Source organism: Sceloporus occidentalis, unplaced genomic scaffold (genome assembly GCF_023333645.1).
Source record: "Sceloporus occidentalis isolate IW3139 unplaced genomic scaffold, rSceOcc1.0.p SCAF_5, whole genome shotgun sequence".
NCBI lineage: Eukaryota > Metazoa > Chordata > Lepidosauria > Squamata > Phrynosomatidae > Sceloporus > Sceloporus occidentalis.
Window position 1 is genome coordinate 32,968,974 of NW_028316985.1, and position 25,015 is coordinate 32,993,988.

The window sequence follows — 25,015 nt, forward strand, 5'->3', positions numbered from 1 at the left end:
GTTTCACAGCAGAAGCACACTTCTCCCTGCTTAATTACTTTTTCAAAGTAACTGTTTAAGCATCAACCATGAACAGAACTACACTGGGGTGAACTATCACAAGAGTGAATTTCTGTTGCATGCCTTATACTGATCATTCCTCAATTGGTTTACTTAAAAACAAATAAAGAAGACTTGAGGTGCATCTCCATTGTAGATATAATGCAGTTTGGCATCACTTTTAAGTGCCTTTTCTCTCTTATGGAATCCTGGGACTTGTAGTTTTACAAGTTCTTTAGCCTTCTCTGCCAAAGCATGCTGATGCCTCATAAAACAAATACCAGGATTCTGTAGAATGGAAACATGAGATTTAAATTGGTGACAAACAGCATTATTTCCACAGTGAAGATGCACCCTTGGAAACAAGCCTTGTGCTCCCCATGTTCCATGTTTCCCAGCAGAATTACTGGAATTTGGGCAGCACTAATGACAGATAGTTTGGTGATGGACACCTACGGAAGAGGCAGGGAAATGACTTGGGGTGCATTATAGCTGCATTATAGCTATAGATGCTGTCCATCCCTGTTTTGATCAAAGGGAAGACACTTACCGGCACCAAGAAAGCCCAAGACATTTTGCTGCAAGTGAAGGAAGAGACAATGGTATCCTTCCATTCCCAGGGTGACCAGATGTCATAAGCACAAAGAAGGCACAGCAAAATGTAGAACATTCAAGAAAAATGTAGGGAATTACAAAATAATAGCTAAAAACACTGATATAAATATAAATTCATTTCATATTGTTTATTTACAGCTATATCACATATATTGTATTTTATTATGTACTCAACCATATTTTTCTCATGAAGTGATCTTTGTTAAAATGCCTTGTTGGCTTGCAATATACTTATAGAACTCTGAGCAAGACAAATGCTTAAAATTGTACTTTACTAGAAATTAACCCTTGGCTGAATCTATATTTAAATTATTCCTTTCATTTGTCTATTGGGCTGAAACTAATGGGGGAAATCCCTTTCAACATTTCCATTGTGTCCTTTCCCCCCTCCAAGAAACAAACATGCTCTGAGCTCTAGAGGCAAGACTTGCCTGCTGCTGCTGCTGCTGCTGCTGCTGCTGCTAGGAAAAAGGAATTTTAGAGAGATCCATCCTATCTCGCTATTTGCAGCAACGACAGGCTGCCAGGTGGATGAATTTCACAAACGGCATCAGCAAACATGGTGTTAGTCCATGGGTTTCCTAGTCATGCTCAAAATGGAGGACATTTTGAATTTTTTCCTGGACAGAAGGTTGAAATATAGGACATGTCTCAGAAAAGGTCACCCTGCCCATTACATATACAAAAGCTAAAAGGACTGGCAGAAGTATCTTATTTTTGCTTTGGTGAAGGGACAGTCTTCATTTCACCCTAGCTGAGGGCACCAAGTTAGCATATGGTACAGGCCAGAATGTGTAGCATGCACAATTTTGCCATCTAACACCTACCTGCTGTCTGTGGTGGTTTCCTCACCCTAATCAATGCCAGGGCCAGCCCTAACCGATACCAACTGTTCAATGCCCTCTAATAAGTACTTAATCACTTTAACGCTGCCCTGTAACATCTCAAACAGCCAGCAGCACAAATATGATACAATTATCATAAGGAAATCAGCAAAAGCAGCATGCAAGGAAGGAAAATAAAAATGTTAAAACTGAGTCATGGAGCCATCCACACATCCTTTATGTGCATCCTTCAATTAACAAGTTCCATAATAATTAACTCTGTAATAACCACCACAGATATCACAGCAATTCTCTTCATCATCTCCTCACACCTTCTCAGAAGCACCCTTTATAATTTCCCTTCCTAACACACTAGATGATTAATAATGAACAAATAATGATACCAAAGAAAGCAGTAGAATATCTGTAGTTGGATGAAAACCCACTCTTTGCTGCCACCATGCGCATTTATGCCTAGGGTGACCACATGCACTTGTTTAGATAGAAGAGTCCTCTGTTTGAAGGTGTCCTCCTCACTGAAGAGCGACTCAATCCAAATATACTTCCAGACAGAGATCTACCAGAAGAAGACTTGAAATTCCCACAGTGCAGACTCGGAAGGTACAGAATCTCAGTTTGCCCCCACTGTAGTTAAAATGTGTGTGTTGTGTGGCTTCAAGTCATTTCCAACTTATAGTGACCCTGAGACAAACCTAGAGAGCCAGCATGGTGTAGCAGTTTGAGTGTTGAACTATAGCTCTGGAGACCAGGGTTCATTTCCCCATTTAGCCATGAAGCCCACTGGGTGACCTTGGGCAATTCACATGCTTTCAGCCTCAGGGGAAGGCAATGGCAAACCATCTCTGAACAAATCTTGCCAAGAAAACCTCATGATATATTTGTGTTAGGGTTGCCATAACTTGAACACACCAACAACAACAATACAAACCTACAAAGGGGGTTTCCTGTCAAAATTTGTTCAGGTGAGATTTACCTTTGCCTTCCTCCATGGCTGAGAGAGTGTGACTTGCCCAGGGTCACCCAGTGGGTTTCCATAGCTGAGCAGGGATTTGAATCCTGTTCTCCAGAGCCCTAGTCCAACACCCAAACCACTGCACCACATTGGCTCTTTTACACCTTGTTTGGGAAGATTAACTATCTCACCTGATCATACAATATATTTCTGTTTAAATTATAATGATTCTTTCAAAAGAAAGCCTGAACATATAAATTAACATATGATTCATTTTTGAGTTAGATATGTTCCCTGTTCCTAGCAATGCCACACTTTTGTCCTCACTGAGCACTATCAAAGCCACACCTCTTTGGTTCATCATCCTCCTGAGGCTGCATCTTCACTGCAGAAATAAAACAGTTTTACACAGTTTAACTGCCATGACTCATGCTATAGAATTCTGGGATTTGTAGTTTTATGAGATATTTAGCCTTCTGTCCCAGAGAACACTGGTGACACAACAAAATACAAATGCCAGGAATCCATAGGATGGAGCCATGACAGTTAAAGCAGTGTCAAGCTGCATTATTTCTACAGTGCAGATCCAGCCTGAGTTACCCTAGAGGTTGGGTGGGCAACTGTATCCCTCTAGGAACTTTTGCCTACCATTCCCTTCAGCCCTAGCTAGCAACACTGAAAGATTATGGGACCTGCAGTCTAAAAACATCTGGAAGTTCACAGTTCCCATTCCTGGTCAAGAGGTTCACACAAACTGTCAGACCCAGAAGACAAATCAGTGAGGAATATGATGCAAACACGCTGAGAATTACTTCTTTAAAAGTGAACTAGTATATATTGTCATCTTTATCGCAGTGATTGCTTGGTTATTTCAGTAATGGCTTTTATTTCTTACTTCCGTGCTCCACTTAACATGAAATTATCACATAATTAATAATTTCAGTTTCATCTTATTACAGCAAATAATTACAAAACAATATTGCTATCCATTATGAACCAGCTGTAGAGCCGCAGTGAGGTAATTTTGCTTTTGTGGAGGGACAGACAAATTATGGCCTTAGATACTATGAGGCTGACAGAGCTTTTCACAATATTCCTGACCTCTTATGAGAAGGCAGTTGCTGCAACAATTATGGTACAGCACAAAAGGTAATTGCTAAATTATCAACAATCGGTCTTCCTGTTCAATCAATATCTAGCTCTTCTCTCTGCAGATCTTGCTTCAGTGCCCTCTGAAGATCTCTCTCCTGCAATCTTTTTCTCTGTTGGTCTGAGAGGTCTGTCTCATTAGTCCCATATTATTTACTCCTTTATCACCCCCATCATTCTTCAGATCCTGCTATACTCCTACACGAATGAGACAAAGGCGGCGGGGGGACACACACACAGTACAAATTTACAGGGATCGGCAGTCCAAAAGATGGCCCAACAATGTTGCATTTTTTTATTTCTTGGTTGTTGTACAATGCACTCTTCTTATCCATGGGATTGCCATCTACGGATTTGCGCTTTCACAGATGGCAAACTCTCATTGCTGGTAATGGAGGTTTGTGCATGTGGCCAGTCACATGCATGCCATGCTGCCATAGAAAACAATGAGACTTTTTTTTTTTGTTATCCATGGGGGCGTGGGTTCCAGAATGGATCCCTCATGGATACAAAGAGACTGTACTGTTATTTGTGTTTTCAGATGTTCATTGTAAAATAAATGAATCTCAAAGGCTTCATTCACACTACATAATAAATCGATTTTTGAGTTGAATCGATGAACAGGATTCCTCCAAGTCTTCTGATACAGTGGGCCCTTGGTGTCCACTGGGATGTGGTTCCATGCCCCCCTGTGGATACCAAAATCCGTGGATGCTCAAGTCCCATTAAATACAATGATGTAGTAAAATGGTATATCTTATGTAAAGTGGCAAAATCAAAGTTTGCTTTGGGAATATATATATCACATACACAAACCGTGGATGGTTGACTCCATGGATAAAGAACCCATGGTTATGAAGGGTTGGCTGTACTTACTTCTTTTTTGTAAATAATATCATTTACAACAATGTTTCCTAAAAGGAGGGTATATAGACCAGTGTCAGCCCACGAATCATCAGCTGCTGGTTCCTGGTGAGTTTACAGGCAGGCAGGTATGCAGGAACTGTAGTAAATGGGCATAATTATGATACCAGTCTCTGGTACACTGAGAAAAAAAATGCTGATCCATAAAATCAGAGAGCTTGAGATGCACTGATTTAAAGTACACAAGACCCATGTAATATTGACCCAAGACCCAATATGTAATATTGTAAATATAGTTTTGTTATAGTGTATAGTAGTACCATCTATAGTATTGTTATATAACAATTGTTGCATTGATATATGTATGCATTATTGATTTCCTCATCACTGGCATAAAATAGATTTGTTTAAGGCTTAATCCAGTTGTTAGTTTTGGCTATGGCAGACTCACTGAATCTATAAGTGTTGACTAATCAAGCTCCCACTGACTTAACAGAATTATTTTGGGAGTATTTTGCACAGCTAAAAACCTGGCTTACCTTGCCCGGTTTGAATCCTCTTCTGGGATACAGTCGGGTATTATCACTTGCATTTTGCCGCCAATGCTGCATCCTGCTTAACACCCCCCCCCCCAAAAAAAAAAAAAAGCCCAGCCCCCATCCACTCTTAGCCAGCCAATTTGCAAGGCTGGAAAACTCACAGCTTTGCAAAATATCCAGCTGAGTGTGTCTGGGAGCCAGGATTTAGGTGGGTTTTAGGTGGGATGCAGCGTCAGTGGCAAAATGCAAGTGATAATACCCAGCTGCATCCTGGAAGAGGGTTCAAACTGAGAAAGGTAAGCCAGGCTTTTTAGCTGTGCAAATAACTTCTTAGTTGGGATTAACAACTGGATTTAAAACAAAGAATTTCATTGTTTAGCCATTTCAGTTTTTCTTCTGGGTTTCTTATCTTTCCAGCTGAGGGTGCTGTTGCCCAGCTCTCTCCATCCTGTGTAGAAGAACAGGTCAAAAGGGTGGTGCCAGCCCTAAGTACAGTATTTCCTGTTTCTCATCCTTACCATTTGAGGAAGACATTGAAGAACTAAGAGAAAATTTGTAACCTCACTCTGATAGACTGTGCCTTGTGATTCATAGGAAACAAGATTGGAACAGAATGTGATGCTGGATTGAGGAAGCAATGTGACGTATGAAGGAAGAGACAGTGACAACGATGTGTAAAATCAATGTCAAGTTTTCTGCAGCCATGGATCCAAAGAGCAGAATAAATTTGGCTGGGCTAGTATGAGACATAAAGAGGCAACTATCTCAAGTAACAGAAGATGAAAGCAGTTTCATCAGCAACCTCCAAGTGTTCATCTGAAGACATCAGTCTTTTCCTTTTCTTGAGTGACACAGTTGTGTCTGCAACATATTTTGTTAGGCATCCTGGTAAGAAATCCTGGTGCCTTTAGGCTTGATGAAATATATTATCCCATTGTTCTTATAATAAGATTCAGCTACCAGTTCCAGTTAGCATCTTCAGAATGATTCCTGGGAAGGAAGCACAATCTTGACTGTTGCCTGAAGCAGCAAAATGTATAGGGCTAATACTGAAGACAACCCCTTCCAAACTCCAATGAAATGAAGATTGGGGAAAGTTCAACATATGTGCTGCATGTAGCCCCCAATTCCTTTTCTGCATCTCTCAAGGCACCCTGCCAACCTTGCAGATCACCCAAAATTTGGAGAGGGTGCACAAACTTGCCATATTTTGCCTTGGAACATCCCCCAATCCCCCAACTCCTTATTTTCCCAGAAACTGGCTGGGGGGGGGGGACCCAAAAGAGAGGAAAGGAAACAAAAAGAACAAAGAAAGAAAAAGATAAAAGAAAGAAAAAAACACCACCCACTGGAAATATAAAAGGGAAGTGACTTATGGTTATTTCCACACCGAATGTTTGGTCCATTTTTAGCTGAAAATGCAAAAAGGCAGCTCACTGAGGGGCATGTATGAAAACTGGTCCTTAACATTTTCACACCCACTCCAGTAAAATAGTGGTGCTAGATTAAATTTGGCAGGGGGAGAGAATAAAAGACCAATCACAGTTCCCATAGAAGACACCCCAATATGAAGGGCAGATCTTCTTCCTAAAGAGGATATAAAGTACGAGTATTTTACTGAGATGTCATCAAATAAAGAACACATATCCCTTTTCTTACCCCTTTATGAAGATCTTTTTCCAAAATATTTTCAGTAGCCTTCACTTTCCCAGTTGCCACAGTTGTCCCTCCATATTCACTAGGGTTAGGGGAACAAGACCCCCGTGAATATGGAAAAACCGCAAATAACAAAAACACTGTTTTTACCTGAGAGGACGCCTCTCTAGGAATCTCTAGGTCCTCCAGTGCAACTCTGTGGTCAATGTCCAACATACACTGACCACAGAATGGCACTGGAGTAGCTACAAATGGTCTTTCAGTGCAACTTTTAGTTAAAGTTGACCACAGAGTTGCACTGGAGGACCTAGACAGTCCTAGAGAGAACATATTAATGAAATCCGTGAATAATCAAATCCACAAATATCAAATCCACAAATATGGAGGGATGACTGTACTTCTGGTAATCACTTACAGGCATTTGGTGGGTGATGATTTCATTTCCTCTACATTTTTTTAATTTTAAAAATCACACAGACAAAAACCCTGCAAATGTATTTATATTTTGGAATCAAAGAACATGAGATTTAAAAGGCTGTTCAAATATGTGGAGAAAATAAAGTTGTCAGCTTCATCTATGAAGGTCCGGGTAACCTTTAAAAGACTGGTTTTGAATCCCTGGGTATTTAATCATGTTTGTGCTGCAGAATTAGGCTTGCCTTTTTTTTTGCTGTCATCAAGAGTGGCTGGTGGCTCCCATGACAGTAGGGCAATGAACTCACTCCAGATTTTGGCTGGTTTTAGATTAGTTATCCAAGGTCCTGAATCTATTTAGGAATAGAAGTCAAAACCTTGGAATACTCATTTTAAACCTGGATTAAAACCTGAAGTGGATTCAGTTCTTCACTGTCATGGAAGCCATCAGCCACCATTGGTTGTGGGAACTGTTGCAAGCTTCTTATTGATTACAACTACATTACAAACAGTTAAAGCATTGTTAGCCCCATGCTGTAAATAGCTGTGCCTATTGCATTTGGCCAGAGCAAATGAGAGAGAATTTAATTTCTGTTCATTTTTTAAGAATGTCCAAGTTTGAAAACATCTTCATGTCTAGGATGGAAAGAGCTTAAAGTAAAAAAACAACAGCACTCAGATACAAGGAAAATGAGATGGTGAGGTCACTTTCACACTACACAGTTATAGTACTTTGGTGTATTTTTATAACTGCCATAGCTCAATCCTATGGGATACTGGGATTTATAGTTTCATGATGTAGTTAGGATTTTCTGCCAGAGAGGTCTAATGCCTCACCAAACCACAAATCCCAGGACCCCATGGGATACAGTTAAAATGGCATAAAAGTACTACAACTGCAAAAGAGACTTCTCCATCCCTGTTCCATACCTGTGAGTACACAATGTATACAGTATTTCTTTTGGAACATGCCAGATATGATACCAGCACATGTGCTGATCACACATGTCCAGCCAATATGTTTTCTAAAGGATATTTCATCTTAGGGAGGAAAAATTTGGTCATCTACCCATTCTGTTCCTATGAAGGCAGCCAGCACTAACTTACACATTCTAGATAGGTTCTTCACTCATTTGGTACTTCTAGGTATATCATTTTGGTATAGGAATTATCTCCTTCTGATTTGACTAGTTCCAGTCTTGTCCAAGGAGTACAACGAAACACAATGACACCCAGAAAAGGGAAAGGGTACAGTCTTCTTGGGCTGGCAGTGTTTCATTTCTCGTGCTTGTTAATATTTCATTTCTGCCATGGCTCATGCAGCAAATGATCTTGGCTTCTGCTTTTAATGTGCAGATTTAATCCTGGAACAGAGGAACTAAGAATTTATGAGAATACCTCTGTATAGCTTCAGAGTCCTTTTCTTTCCCTATTGAAAGCCAAGCAAAAAGTGGACAGCAATTGTGTGCTTCTTTCACTGGAAAGTCTGTTTAGTGGGGAGAGGAATGAAAAACAACCTCAGGAGGCTGCAGTTGACCAGATAAGAAGCAGGAAAAAGGTCCTGGTTCATTCTGTCTTGCCTGTCTGTTTTTTAAACTAAGATTTCACACACAGATTTATTTTCTCTCTGTATGTAGAAAAATATAAGGAGAAAATACATGTTTGGCCTCACAGATGGAAAAACAGCTGGAGAAATGGCTATTTATTTATTGTTAAACTATGTATATATTGCAAGATAAATCTGGGAGAGGATTAAACAACCCTTGCTTTTAAACTGTTATATGTTTTAATTAATGTGTTTTAATTGACGTTGTTCACTGTTGAATTGTTGTTGTTCCCTGCCTCAATCCATGAGAACAGGCAGGTAAGAGATGATGATGATGATGATGATGATGATGATGATGATGATGATTGCAGCACCAGTATTTTGCTCCTGAACTCAGCCCTTCAAGGCTGCTTTTCATCTAAAAATTAAACACAGATGTCAACAAAATATCTCCGCTAGGTTGTATGTAATGCCCCTCCAGCAGGAAGAATCATGAGAAAGGCTTGTAGATCAGAAGGTACTATATCCACACATTCAAGCTGCCTCTTTCTCAAATGAAGGACACACACACACACACACAGAATAACTCTAAAATATTGCACATTTTCAGTCCTAAAACTTTACCATGTGCATTGTAATTGGGGATTACAGAATGTCTATGTTTCATTTCTTTCGTTATCAAATTGTTTAAATCTGATATTCTTTCCATTGTGCTTAAGAAGAACTTCTAGAATTTGGGTAAGCTCTTATAAAAAAACACACACAAATGAATTCTGAACCATCTTTACCAGGCACATAAGAGGACCATGTTGTGTACCAACCTGCCATACAGCTATTAAAGATGAGAAGGCTGTCAGAGGTAAGAAGTGGCAGTCCTAATTCAGCCCTGAAAACATGATTGAATAGACATATACTGAAAGCCGAATTTTTAAGAATGCAATACTCAAAAGTCATATTTTGAGTACTAAGAATTAATGTCTTTAATTTTTGTCTTTTTAACACACTTGAGTTGTTTCTATTACATTTGGGAAGAAATGTGCAAATATTGGAAAGTTCATATATATATATATATATATATATATGTATATGCATATGCATATGCATATGTATATGTATATATCCAAACCAAATTCACATCCATCCATGGGCACCAAGTGATTTTACCTTGCCATTTTGTCTGAAAGAGGATTGAATGGCCATAGCTTGGCTTGTATACTAATTGAGCCAAGAATGTTTCCATTGGGAGCATCCACCCATCCTGCACTGAGCAAAGGCATGCTGCAAGACTATAGTGTGCCATTATGGTTCCTCTCTGGGTCCTTTATGGGAAAGGTTGACCACAGCCTGCCACAAATTCTGTCACAATTGCATTGCAGGCACCTTTGCAGAGGTCAGAGCAATGTTACCTTGGCGTCTTCCTGCTTTATACTGTCTGTTCCTCATGGCCCCTCTTTTTTTACTTCCTGCTGCACAGAAGAAACAGAAGTGAGTAATGCACAGAAGTCTGAAACGTCTTTAATTTGTAGCATGGGATGGTGGGAGGGGAAAAATAAAAACAGAGACCCAGAACCACAAACAGTTGAACAACCTTCTTAGGTTTTTCTTACACTGGCCTAAACCTAGGTGCTACTCTCTGCTAAAGGAGATTCATATGGACATTTGGTAAATAGCATCTTCATAAGTCGCATTGATGATTCAGTGGGTACACTCGAGTTGGCACCAGCATTTGGACTTAGGCCTTTATTGTTTGCTGTGGGGAAGGAGCCTGTGGACTTAAGTCCCATCTATGGGCAGTATTCATCCCATACCTGATGCAGTCTTCTCCTGGACCTTTTAAAGAATGGGAAAATCCTGTTCTTTAAAAGGTCCAGGAGAAGACCGGATTGGGTATGGGATGAGTACTGCCCGAGGAAGAGGCTATACAACAGTATCTGTTTCTATATGTTTACATCTTGTGCCTAGTGCAGGAGACAAGACGGGTGCGATAATCTCCTCAGTTAGACAGACATATTTTGGAACTGGGGAAAAAAATGAAAAAGCAATGCATAGGGCAGAGCAAGTTTTACCCAGAGCATTCTGGGTAAAACTAAAGAATAGTTAAAGCTGCTGCAATCCTACTGTAGCATACTGAGGATCCTTTCACTCAGCAGTTATAGAGCTATGATTCCACTTTAACTGTCATGCCTGCATCCAATGGAATCTTGGGGTTGGTATTTTGGTGAGGTGCTAGAGCGCTCTGGCTGAGAATTCTAAAAATCCTCAATTAACTGCAAATCCCCAAATTCCATAGGATGGAACCATAGCAGTTAAAGTGGAATCAGTGTTATAATCATGAAGGGGCCCTGAAAAACTCCCTTACAACTTGAAGCTAGTCAGACCAAGTTGTATGCAGCTCACTTTACCATTTGTCAGACCCTCCTTGAGCAGCAGCAGCAGCAGCAGCAGCAACACTGTGGGTTTTTCAGGAAACAACCCAAAATCGTTTGCAGTGCACATATTTTTGTCCTTAGAGCAAATGGTTTCCTCTGTCAATCTGAATACACAAGGCGGAACTAGGAGGAAAGGGAGGAGTCATCAAGGAGTAGAGCCCTCCAGAGTTGCTTCATTTCAGGTTGTGATCTTGTTGAAAAAAATCATTTTAACTCTGAAGTAGCATAGAAGGCAAGACAAAATGACACAGCCACAACAGTGAACTCGGGAGTTGGGACTGTCTTCTTGAGAAGGTGTCATGATGGATTCTTGTTCAACTAGTAAGTCTTCTCTTAGATTACTGGAGTCTAGGTCTTCTTATGGTGAGTTTTAACTACATGCCTAAATACTTGAAGGCACCAGATCTTGTCTGATCTTGGAAGCTAAGCAGGGTCAGCCCTGTTCAGTATCCTTGCATGAAAGACTACCAAGGTATACCAGTTGCTGTAGTCTATATTTCAGAGAAAGTCAGAGGAAACTACCTCTGAGCACCACTTGCCTAAGAAAACCCTATGAAATTTGTGGGGTCACTATAAGTCAACAGATGACTTAAAGGCACATATACATACACATTTACCTATATGTGCTATGTGCCAAAAGGATCTAACCCATGAGACATCACCAGAACAAAATACTGGGGAGAAATGAGACAACAAGTATTGGAGTCCTGGTAAGGGATTTATTTGCAAAATTTATTCATTTTGCTTCCAAACATTATGCTTGATACATCTGTAATCCAATCTTCCCTATATCTTTTTATTATTTGGTTGTATTTTAAGATGCATTTCAGACTGAGCTATTGAGACCATTTTCTGATGAAGAGAGATCTTGCACAAAAATAAATAAAATGATCATCAATGTTCTGAGGGTCACACTCTTGTGCATTTATACTTAGGGTGGTTAAATGAAAAGAAGATGGCTTTTGCACCTTTAATAGTTGGTTACATTCTGTGGAATTCTAGATCTTGTATTTTAATAAGGTACTAGAACTCTCTCACTGAGAATTTAAAATAGCCCTCCCTAAACTGTAAATCCCAGGATTCCATGTGTGGGTACCATGGCAATTAAAAGTGGAATAATACCACCACAATTACGTAATGTAAAAAGGCCCACAGAAAATTTCAAGAGTTAGAATATACATTACGAACTACTCCAGTGTTGAAGGTGGTGACCCCTGTTGTCTCTTGCTCTTCACCACTACACTTATGCCTTGGCTCAACTACAACTTTGATTCAGCTTTTTGTTGAACTTTTTTCTGTTGTTGTTCTGTGTAAATTTTCATATGGTGAACCATGGAAGTAGATTCTTGGAAAGTGAATGGGAAATGTTGATGTGAATGGGATGCTGAAGATGTTTATTGCACAACAATCCCTCATTTCAGCAAAATTCCAAGACAGAGTACTTGTACTTGTAGTTCAGAAGAGATTGAGACTAAGAACTGAGGACCTTAACCATCACTTTTTAAGGTGCTAAATTTTAATTTGTAGTTCTTTTTAGATTTTAAATTACAAAAAGAAACAAACACCCTGTAGGTATGATTTGTTCAATCTTTCTATTATTAGAATGAGTCATTTACATTAAAAAAATATTCCTGTACTTCCCTTCAATTAGAAATTGTGACTGGGGTGATGTACCTAGTTCTTGTTCCCATTTTATCTTTGCAATAACATTTTGAAGTTGGTTAGGCTGAGAGGCAGTGACTGGCCCAAGATCATACAGCAGTCTTAATAGTGGAGTGAAAATTCATCTGAGACTAAATCACACTAATTTGAGAAAGAGAATGGCCCATTGAATATAAAGAAAGGCAGAGAAGGGTAGATGGATGAGGGACTTCTAGTTCTGTGGCTTGTCATGGTGAGGAAAAGCTGCAACTGCTGAAATTCCCACACATATTGTGTCCAGTTCTGGGCGCCACAATTCAAAAAGGATGTTGAAAAACTGGAACGTGTCCAAAGGAGGGCAAGTAAAATGGTGAAAGGTCTAGAAACCATGTCCTATGAGGAACGGCTTAAGGAGCTGGGGATGTTTAGCCTGGAGAAGAGAAGGTTAAGAGGTGATATGATAGCCCTGTTTAAATACTTGAAGGGATGTCATACTGAGGAGGGAGCTGACTTGTTTTCACTTGCTCCAGAGACTAGGACCCGGAGCAATGGATGCTAGCTACAAGAAAAGAAATTCCACCTCAACATTAGGAAGAACTTCCTGACAGTAAGGGCTGTCTGACAGTGGAACAAACTCCCTCGGAGTGTAGTGGAGTCTCCTTCCTTGGAGGTCTTTAAACAGAGGCTAGATGGCCATCTGTCGAAGATGATTTGATTTGGATTCCTGCATGGCAGGGGGTTGGACTGGATGGCCCTTGTGGTCTCTTCCAACTCTATTATTCTATGATTCTATGATTCTATCAGCTTAAAATGTCTACCCATCTGAAGAGAGTGGTTTTACCATTACTATATCCTGAAACTGCCCCATATTGGCAGGAGTAATCCAGATTAATCCTCTGTTGTCCCATGTTTTCAACTGCTTTTAAAATGTCCCAGTTTCTCTCTCCTCTTCCCACTTTCCCTCTTCTTCCTCAGCTTACATCAATTGCTGCAAACTGAGTTCAAAGTGCAAAAGTAGTTTGTACTCAATTCATCTTGAGGCAGGGGAGGAAAGGAGGGATGCAATCCATTCCCAGTTGGCTTAGGCAAAAGCAAACTGTCACAGGGACTCCTAGCATGTGAACTGTTCTTCATTAATAACACTTCATGTTTTGACCACACTCTGATGCTGCTTAGCCAAATGTTCCCATTTTAATCTGTGAAATGTTGGAGGGTATCCCCCACTCTCCTGGTGGCTTTCATTGCCAGAATGATGAAATGCAAATGTGGTGTTAGGGACATCTCATTTCCTATTCTCTCCCTTAATTTATAACCTACAGGATTTGTGGGACTTGCTCTATAATCCCAGTTTTCTGGAAACCCCATCTTAATTCCACTTTGCATTGGTTTTGGAAAGCATTTTATATAAATAAATCTAGATGTGTGATATTTACTTTCAGATGCTAGAATCTGATGTCATTTAGATTTCATATTAGTCCATTTTTGACTGCTGGTTATATGTAGCTATGTGTGTATGTTTAATTGTATTGTATTGTAACTTTGACTGTTAAGCTTTGTGTATCTGGTGTTTATTAGGTTATTATGGAAAATTAACCCACTTAACTCCATTATTTGTGAAATCCTTTCTTCCACTCTCTCTCTCTTTCTCTCTCTTTCCTCCTCTTAGCAAAACCATGTATGACCTGCCTTCCTGATTTCTATTCTGGATTGCTTGAGGGAGGACAAGAGAAAGAATAAATATATGTCAGTGAGAGCCAACCTAGGATGAGTTGTTGTTTGGAGTGGAGCAGCAAAAGCAGAGATTATCTGCATTTGCCCACTCTTTCATAAAAAAGATATTTCAGTGTTCCTCGGAAATACTTAATTAGTGTCATTTACAGCTATCTATATAACTCCTCTTCTCTTTTCCCCTCCTACTGGTCTCACCTAGGATAATCTTAAGTGAAAAAATAGTTGATAGGATACAGCATGGTCCTGCCACAAGGCAGAACGAGGCCTTTGCATCAGGCAGTAGATGCTGAGAGATGGCATTAAAATATTGCAGGAGAGACAGAAGTATATCATATGACCTGTCACCCCACTCCACAAGATAGCTTGCAACTTTCAGGTGCTGATGTTAAAGAAAAATTCAGTAGCCAACCTAGACAGTTTGTGTCTGTAGAAAGAGCGGTGTCTTCACCATAGCCAAAGGACTATAATGTCCAAAGGACAGTCAAATCAGTTTTGTCCTTGATGCAGAAAATTCAGTGAGAGTGTCCTATCTTGGCAGTAAAAAATCTCACTAAGTAGCAATACTAAAATTAATTAGCTTATTTTTCTGCCATTTTCTGGCACTGCAGATCAACTGCTGGAAGTGCTCAGTCCACTCTTTCTCACTTGTCTGAGGGTAGATGAGGGTTTACTAAGACATGACAAAGCAAGGGTCTATACCAACAACAGAGATGCTTAGTTTTGTCCAAAGGGGGAGGATGACCTCACACCTCCTTCCATGGACAGCCAGCGGATCTGCCCACTAAGGAGGTAGCACATCCAGTTGAATGAGAGCTGTGCCTGTGTTGAATGTCTGAAAGTGTGCATCAGCAAAGCTTTTGTTCAGTTCAGAACAAAGGGTGATAGTAAAATGAACAGTGAATTCATTATCCCTGTTGGGATGGATTCACCAATCATCCTTATCTTCTCCCCAAGCACTTGCTGCTAACTGGGGAACTGAATGACTAAGGAGAAAATAATTTCTTCCCATGATTCTCCCCTTCCCAAATTCACACTGTTTCTTCAGATGCATATAAGACTGTCACTGTGACTCCCAAATGGTCTCTTGTCCTAGAAGAGAAGAAAGGTATTACCACGGTTAACATGTTGTCCAGATTCTAAACTGTTTTCCAGGAATCTAGCTATGCTATCCAATGCCTAGTCTTGCCACTGGCTGTCCAGTTTCTCCAAGCGTCATTTGAAATAAAAAGCAGTTCTCTGTGTAGCCAAGATTTGGCCCAAAGTATGCAGTCAATATTCTGTACTATTGTTTTGTGAGAAATGAGATTTCTACTGCCCCTTTAGAGTTACCATAAGTTGAAAACAATTTGAAGATATGCAACAGCAAATTGTTTTTAACCAATGATTCACAAAGACTGGCATTTTCAAGGCATTAAAGATTTAACATTGTACAGTGACTCTTCAATCTCTATACCAGAAATAGACACAGACCTTTGCAGAGCTTTCCTATTCATTTCAGCAAATCAAAACTTTTCCTTTAGAATCACCAGGAGATTATCACACGGGAAAAAAGCCATGGGTTACATGCGGTTTGTATCCAACAGATCTTACTGCACTGCCCTGTGCCTGAGCAGTAGGCATCCCATATGGAAAATCCTGTCCTTGAAAAACTGCTGGAGAATCCGGGGTTGCATATGGGCTGCCTACTACCTTGGCATGGGACAGTGTGGCAAGACCTGCCGGTGATGGATATAAACCACATATAACCCATGCCTGTTTTCCCATATGACAATCTCCTTTGTCTTTTGGGCTGCAAGCCATCCCATATCGAGGAATAAGATGCACAGAACTCAGTAGAACTTGGCATGTATAGAACTACATTTTGGGGTTTTTTGACTGATTTTTTAAAAGAACAACGCTCATGTCAAAGATGGGAAACCTCCAATACATTTTCAGAGAGGCATGATTGAATTCCACCATTGCAGTTATCATATAATATCAAACATCATAATCATCTCAGTGAATTTTTTTTGAACATACAAAACAGTTTTCCTGCATTATCTTAGTAATCTTTACAGCAACACTATTCCTGAGTCAGGTTAGTGTGATTGTTCCCATTTTGCTGAAGGGATGTGGTCATGAGGCTGAAAAGAGGTGTAGTTAGGTCATTTCAGATTGTATTTAATCACAGTGCACCCACGTCATATGCAGGCACCTTTACGTGGCTTTCAGCTTACACTGAAATCTGCATGCTGGGAGAATGAATGACATGTGCGCGTGTGGCATGCGCACCACATGGCACATCATGCACAAGCCCCATTTATCCAATGGGGCTCGAGCATATGCAGATTTTATCACACAGAAAATCATCCTCAAAATAGCCTTGTTCTGTACCCCACCGCCAAGCCGTCACCATTCAGTGCTGACAAGCGTCATTTTGGTTGGTCGAAGGTATTCAAAGACAAAACTATCTCTGCGTGTTCCTTGCATAAGACAATCCTATGAAATTCATGGGATATCCATAAGTCAGTAGGTGACTGGAAGACACATACACCTCTTGGGCAGCTAAATATTTCTAAAGGGAAATGCCAGATTCCTTTCTATTTGGGGAAAGCAACTAGAATAGTAGAGCTGGAAGGAACACAAAAGACCATTTTACTCCAACCTCTTGCGAGTTCAAAAACCCATAGCTCAAACAGCTAAAGCATACCTGACAGGCAACCATTCAACCTGTGTTTAAACATCTTCAGTGAAAGAGAATTTAGGGGTGGATCTATAGTGTAGAAATAAGGCAGACTGACACCACTTTAAGTTTGTTAGCTTAGTGCTATGTAATCCTAGGATTTGTATTTTTCTCTACCAACTAGAGCTGGTGCCTCACAAAACTACAAATCCCAGCATTCTGTAGGATGAAGCCAAGGCAGTTAAAATCATGCATTATTTCTATGGTGTAAATGCACCCTACCACTTTCTGAAGAAGTCACTGTTAAATAGCTCTTATTATTAGAAAGGTTTTATTATTATCTGAATCTTCCTTCTTGTAATTTGAATCTTTTGTTCTGGTCTGCCCTTCTGAAACAGCAATAAAGAAATGCACTATCTTCCACATGACAGAACTTCAGATATTTGAAAATGGCAGTCATGCAACCTCTCTGTGCTAGGGAATCCTGGGAATTGTCATTTATTGTAGCACCAGAGTTCTCTGAAAGAGAGATTAAATGTTTGAGCCAGGGCAGTTAAAGCAGTCTCAAACTGGATTATTTTTGCAATGTGTTTTGGACCCAAGTCTTCTCTTCTCCAGTCTAAAATGCCCAGCTCCTTCAATCAGTCTTCATAGGCTTGGTTTTCAGACTATTTATCTTGGTTGCCCTTCTCTGGATACGTTCCAGTTTAATGAAGTCTTTCTAAACCGTTTTCCAAACTGGACACAGTACTCTAGTATTGTATTCATTTCAGTTTCAACAAACTCCTTTCTTAAACTATTATGAGCTATTATAAAGTACAATACATGGATTCCAAAGAAGACAGTAAAAACCAAGTGTCCCTCTGTGTTTCTTTCCATCTCACATGTATTATTATAGTGATTGAGGATTACAGTCCCTCTAAGTAGCTGTTCATGTTTCTCAAGTAGTTCTTCAGGTTTCTCAGACTGAGTATTAAATAAAAAGTGCACAGCACTTCTTCACCTTTAAAAGATGCATGTCAGAGGACACTTGATATCCCCTCTTTTGGAGAAAACATTAAGGATGCTCAAGCCCTATGTGCTTTGCAACGTAACTATCATTTCTGCATCTTTTGTCCACTGAACCTCTTTATCTACTATGCAGCCCTACATGTGTTTACCCAGAGGTAAATCCCACTGAGTTCAATGAAGCTTATTTTCATCTATTGTGTATGCTTTGTGTGCATAAGATTTCAGTCCTTGTGTTGCAACCTTAGGGTATTATGTTTGAAATCAACTTCCATAGGAAGTTTTCTATTACTTACTAAATTTGGGTTTCAATTTAATTAGAGATGTAAAGAATATTGTCAGATTTTTCCTTTGATGGGAAGGGGTTAAAAAAATCAACCACCATTTATCCACCATTTTCATTGGCTTTCTTGCTGCAAGAAAAAGATTTTTGGCGCACACACACACACACACACACACACACCCTTCATGAAATTGTCACCCAAAATTTCCAAAATGGAAAAAGAGGGGGTGGGTGGGTGGCTAAAAATGGGCAGAAGGGCAGACCAAAGTTAAAAGTTGTTGATGTTTTCTTATTTTGCATGGAGGAACAAAATAACAGTCTTGCAGCCATAAAAAAAAGATTAAGCTATTAAATTTCAGCTGATTTTGAGTATTCCCAAAGCTTTCCACAGTCTCTGGTTCTCTTCTTCAAAATACCATGTATAAAAACATTATTAGTCTCTGTGTGTTCAAAAACATACCATTTTCTCCACTGAAATACCTCCAGTGAAGAATATAACTCAAAGGGAAATTTGAAGAAAAAACAAAACAAAAACAATATAACCCAAGGAGGAAGTTAAAAGTACACATGTGTGCAGTTTCTATGTCCAAGGGCACTTTTGACAACTATAATGGACATCTCAAGAATGGAAAATTCCTCTTCCCCAGACAGCTTCTTAAATAGTTCCTACCACATTGGTGATGGAAAATGCCCACTTCCTTCCAGACATTTATCTTGGGTCAAGTTGCCAATGAAGCATTCCATTTGATTTGCCTGTTTGTTTGCTTGCAGACCTTTGATCAAGAAAATGATTTACCCCACTGACTTTCATGCTTTTTCTGGCTATCTGATCAATTAGTCTGTCAAATCTTCTTTATATTTCTGCTTCATAGTCAGAGATATGCTCTTGGGCAGGAGTGGAGAAAATGTGGCATCCTGATGTTGTTGGATTACTACTACCAACAGCCTTAATTATTATTATTTATAGCCCGCCTCTCCCCAAAGGATTGGGGTGGGTTACAATCAACAATAAAACACTTGCTTACTGTATACTGTAATAGTGACAGATTATGGGAGTTTCAGGCCAATAATACTTGGTGGTGGTTAATTCTAAAGTGCAAGTATAAGGACACCATGATGGAGAGTCTAAAAATTTAGGCATTTAGGTTAATCCAAACCAAAAACCAAGCAACCCCCCCCCCCCAAAAAAAAAACAGTTGTAATCATTTTCAAGAGAAGGCTTTTGTAAAGCTAAGGTGTTTTCAATGCTCGTTTAAGATTAAGCCATAACACACACAGATACACACACACACCAAATACTTTGAATTACAAAATATATAGTTCAGAACACTAGCTGGTTGCTAAGAATAACAGTTTCCCCCCCAGATATCATTGCAGCTAAATTCAGAAAGTATAGGGTGGACCAAGGAGGGTGTCAGATGATGCTATTTTCATTGCTAATCAAAAAATCATAGGGCTCAGCCTTACTAGCTTTACTTCTCCAACACCATTGAATACAAATAGCCTTTGCCAGTTTTGTTGGTAGCTTCTTTTATCTCCTAGGACAAGGAGTATAACCGTATATACACTTGCTTGGAAGTAAGACCCATGCAAATAGATCGTATATATAGCACTTACATGTGCTGCCTGTGCTCACAATGGAGAGGCAAGTCTATATAAGTTCTATCACAATTAATAGCACTCATGTAAACATAGGGACTCTTCAGACCAGCCATTAAGGCCGGGCTGGGGGAGAAGTGAGGGTGTCACATCCACATGCATACCCCAACTCTACCCCCATGGTGCCGTGATGCCATGCATTGCTCCACACAGCGTGCAGCATCACGGTGCTCCTCCTACACTGCGTCCACACAATGCAGCACTGACAGAGTGCCGTATAACAGTGGCACCTTGGCTATCATGCCCTTTCAAGCCTTTGCACCCTGCAAAGGCTGGATCGGGGCCGCGGCATGCGATTGTCATGGGGGTGGCTGTAAGCCACCATCTGTAGAGCCCTGTTCTGTTGTTTTTGAGTGAGGGATGATTTCTGCAGTGTGTTCTGGATCTATTTTATCTATCAAAACCATGCAAGCATGAGATGGGATGGCTAATTTATGTCCTTCTACGTGTCAGTGAATAACAATTCCCATCAACATTAGTCAGCATGACCAATTGTGAGGTGCAGGATGATGGAAGATGAAATCCAATGACATCTGGAGGACTATAAATTACCCACTCCTGTAATAGGATTCTGTAGTTCTATGCCTTTTCTCTGATACTGAGCATAATGGAATGAACATAAGGGTGGAACAATATCATTTTTTATTTCTTTCCATTTCTCATTTTTCCAGTTTAAATTCTCTTAATCCTAAACTTTGAGAATTCTTTTAATCTTACATTTGATTCACCTGAACTTTGAGAATTTAAAGATAGAGTGGAATTACAAGAAAATATCTATGTGTTTCTCTGTAAATTTCAACCCATACATCATTGTACATAATTTTCTCTTGGGTATATATTTTGCAAGTAATTTCCTTATTATAATATATATCTGATTTTTATTTTAATACTATACACATTTTTATGTGTGCTTTCCCCTGATATATCCATTTTGATGCATTTTGATGGATGGATTCCATTGCAAAATTCAGAGAAGTGTGAGTTTTGAGGGATAGGTCAGTTCTGATTTGCATAATAATTCCAAGAGAGAAATTGGATAAGTTTTCATTAAAAGGCAAACTGAATGATTTCTAGCCATAAACTCTGGCCTATCCCTAAATGAATGCTTAAGATGAGATCAAGTGAGGTAGTCTGAGAGATAGTCACTAGTGAACTTCACAGATGTGTGGGGATTTGACACCAGATCTTACAATTTCTAATCTGAAACTTGGGCCACTATTCCACATAACTCATCTGTGCTCTGCAAAAGTGCCCTTTGGGTCCAGGTGCTGGGTTAATTCTGCAGAGCTGATATGTCATTTGCTTTGTCTATAGCCTTTAGAGCAGGTTGCATCCTTCCTATTCATTTCAGTGATGAAAAGGTCATGTGTGGTTACTTCACCCCTGTGCAGACTGTGAAATTTGGTCTGTTTAATAGAGATGGTTTTTGTCAATTCTGGTGTTTCTCAGTGTCTCAGTTTTTTCCCCCCATCTTAAATTTTGTCTGTTCCATTTCCACATCGGTTGGTAGTTAAAGTCTGCACAAAAAGTGTTTGCTTATGTTTTTTTGAATGTTATCCTAATGTACGTACACAAGTTTGTCCAATGGAAGGTGATGGCGGTGTGGTTATGTGCCTTCAAGTTGACTCTGACTTATGGCTACCCTGCAACAGGGTTTACTTGGTGTAATTTATAAGAGGAGGTTTGCCACTGCCTTCATATAAGGCTAAGAAAATGTGACATTTTCATGGATAAGCTGGGACTCAAACACTGGTTTTTCGGAGCCTTAGTCCAGCACTCCAACAACAATCTTATAATGTTTTGTATGGTTCCACCACCTCAAAAACATTTTTGTGCATTTTGCACATTTTTCATTGGAGAATTGCATCACAAGCTTCTGAGAAATATGACTAATACCCCATGGAAAAGTGTGTTTCAGTTTACATTCCTGATTCAAGAAGTGTAAATCTCCTTAAAGTGCAAATAGAATTAAATCCTTCCCCATATCTAACATTTCCTGTACTGTTGTAAAATGACAGAATATGGTGGAACAAATGAGAATCCATGCTTGTGGCTGTGTGAATTATCACAAAGTTCAGCTGAGAGACACTGGTGATAATACTGGAAAAGCTGGAGAACACTGTTTTCTTTAAGGGGGTCAAATTTGTTTGCATAGATTATCTTCCTTCACATCTAGGGGACTGCTGGGGATGGGGACAGATCAAACTTGTTGATTCCTAAACTGTTTGGCTGCAGAGGTGCCTTAATATCAGGCAAAGGATCACACCTAGCTTAGGGTTTAGCATTTCCCCCCATAGGGGGGAAAAGCATATATGTGAATGGATTCCTTATTCCTCTCTCACACCCTTCCTATTTCTTTTGCCTACCAGGTCTAGATCATTGCTTCCTTTTTTTCTGATTACAAATTTAGCAACGTTCTTGCATGTGAAATGCAAAGCACTGAAATAGTTTCCAGGACAAATGGATTGGATTTCCCCTTTCAGTCCAGACAGAAAAGAAAAGATAAAAATAATACAATAGTGATGGTAATCCAGCTAGGCATGGGGAAGAAATACATTTTGCTTGCATTTTAATTCAGATTTACCTCATTTACACTTCCTAAACCAGTGCATAAACAGAAATGTAATTGTACCTTAATATTCACACATTTACAAATTTTGCACTACAGAGAGCAGTCGTATACAAAAATGTTTATATTAGTGAAAATACTGGCCATGATACATTATATTAGGGGAACTAGTTTGGAAGAATGCACATATTCAGTAAATCTCATACAAAAACATCTGCTAGCAGAAGTAAACATGAAAATGTGTATAAATGTTTGGTTTAATTTTTTTAAAAAAACAACTGAGCAGAAAATAGGGCAAAATGATATTAATGCTGGGAAACTGGGAGGAAGCAAAAATTGGCAGATTTGTCCATGCTCAACAGCAGTAGTAGCCATTCTTGCAAAGACAGTTTTCATGGAGGGGTTGTAGCTTAAATAGATAATACAAGCAGGGAATGATGAATATAAACAGGGAAATCCTTTATGTAGGTATGCTTGAACAAAGATATCAACATCATCATCATTAATTACACATTGCACCTGTTTAATAAGACCCTGAAACCTACCATGAAAAGGGCCACATCATTATATTTTGCAGCCTAGTGGGCCCTCCACACTCCATTTTTGTAAACCTGAGAAAACACCTCTCTTGGAATCTCTAAGTCCTCCAGTGCAACCCTATGGTCAACAGATGCCTGAAGTTGACCATAGAAACTGCATTGTAGGTAATACCTAGAGAAGTGTTATCTCTAGGAACCTGTAGACCCTCCAGCATGATTTCTGGTGGAAGTTGACCATAGAGTCACACTGAAGGACCTAGACTTCTGGAGGTTCCTAGAGAGAACATATTAATCAAATTTGTGAATAATGAAATCTGCAAAAGTCAAAGCTGCAAATGTGGAGGGTCAGCTGTACAGGCAAGCTTAATTCCTACTTAAGAAAGCTTAATTTTGCTAAGCCTGTTTAAGTTCATACAAAAAAATGTAAGCCAGGGCTGGTCCATGACACTTTGCAAAGGACAACATGACACCTTTTCTTATTTCATGTATGAAAGCTTGTTTAGGCTGGAAGTTGAATCCTATTGGCAAAGTGGGACAAGTGTCCTTCAATGCACTTCAGATTAGTATAGGGTCCTGCAACAGCTTGTATAACATAGCACCATTCTGAAACAGAGGAGAACAGAGAGCTTATGAAGCACAGGCAGGAGGCTACCACTGTGCGATCCCCAACAGCTGTCGCTTGTGGCAAGTACCTCACTCTGCCTTATGCTGGGGCCTTTTCAGTGTCCAATTTAACTTTGACAACCACTGCAACATTACAAAGACTAAACCATTGTTGCTACTGATATTTATTTTCAGCCAAAGCAGCAATCTCCCAGTTCTTGCCAGGCTCTTGCCGAGTGTTCTGAGCAGCCTTTATCTAATTATAGATTTAGCAACATCCCCCCCCCCCCACACACACACACAACCTGACCAACCACTAGCTCTGCTTCTTTTTGGTCTATAGTGAATCATTCTGCGGTTTTCTCATCTGTGACATCATCCACTTCAATTTCCTAAGAAATAAAAAAGGAATTGAGCACAGCCTTGAATCTACATGAAGCCACCAGTTAATAACAACACCACCATTGCTTGTTTTAAAACCTTCCAGAAGTATTAGTGTGTATCCACACTGTAGTATTAAAGCAGTTTGACACTGCTTTAACTACAATGAGTCTATCCTACAGAATCCTGAAAGGCATAGTTTTGGTGAGGCACAAGAGCTCTCTGACAGACCAGGCTGGATACCTGACCAAAATACAAATTCCTGTAGGATAGAGTCCTACAGGATCTTAATCTTGGCACATCATTAAGATTAAAAGTGTAAAGGCAGGTCTGATGCTTAACATAAAGAAAACAAAAATAATTACCACAGAAGAAATACACAAAATCAATGTAGACAATGAGGAAATTGAAATAGTTAAAGATCAAACATTGGCCAGAATGGAGACTGCAGTCAGGAAATAAGAAGAATGGGAATGGGAAGGGCAGCTATGAAAGAATTGGAAAAGATACTGAAGAGAAAAGACATACAATTGAGCACTAAAGTCAGAATCGTTCAGACCACTGTATTCCCAATTACCCTGTATGGATGTGAGATCTGGACAGTGAAGGAAACAGACAGAAAGAAAATCAACTCATTTGAAATGTGGTGCTGGAGAAGAGTACTCAGGATACCACGAACAGCCAAGAAAACAAACAAATAGGTTCTTGAACAGAACAGGACTCTCCTTGGAAGCAAAGATAATCAAGTTGAGACTATCATACTTTGGCCACATAATGAGAAGGCACGGATCACTAGAAAAAACAATAATGCTAGGAAAGGTAGAGGGTAGAAGAAAAAGAGGAAGACCACAAACCAAATGGATATTCAATGAGGGGGGTTGTGGGCAAGGG

The 25,015-nt window shown here is 39.7% G+C and overlaps 1 protein-coding gene and 1 long non-coding RNA gene across 6 annotated transcripts in view; both read left to right on the forward strand.

The window, feature by feature from the left end:
• The window catches only part of LOC149311888 (uncharacterized), a 42,863-nt gene extending 34,015 nt beyond the window's left edge, over positions 1 to 8,848 (forward strand). For 2 of the 4 annotated variants that reach the window (XR_016281514.1, XR_016281515.1), the window contains exon 2: positions 5,421 to 8,848. This is a non-coding gene — a long non-coding RNA (uncharacterized LOC149311888). The remainder of the gene's footprint in view (positions 1 to 5,420) is intronic. The other 2 variants (XR_016281513.1, XR_016281516.1) reach the window with 2 other exon arrangements.
• Positions 8,849 to 11,316: 2,468 nt separating this feature from the next.
• Positions 11,317 to 25,015, forward strand: part of CYTH4 (cytohesin 4) — a 43,129-nt gene continuing 29,430 nt past the window's right edge. For both annotated transcript variants that reach the window (XM_089528107.1, XM_089528108.1), the window contains exon 1: positions 11,317 to 11,369. In XM_089528107.1, the coding sequence (XP_089384233.1) occupies positions 11,348 to 11,369 (22 nt within the window). In that variant the 5' untranslated portion in view covers positions 11,317 to 11,347. The remainder of the gene's footprint in view (positions 11,370 to 25,015) is intronic.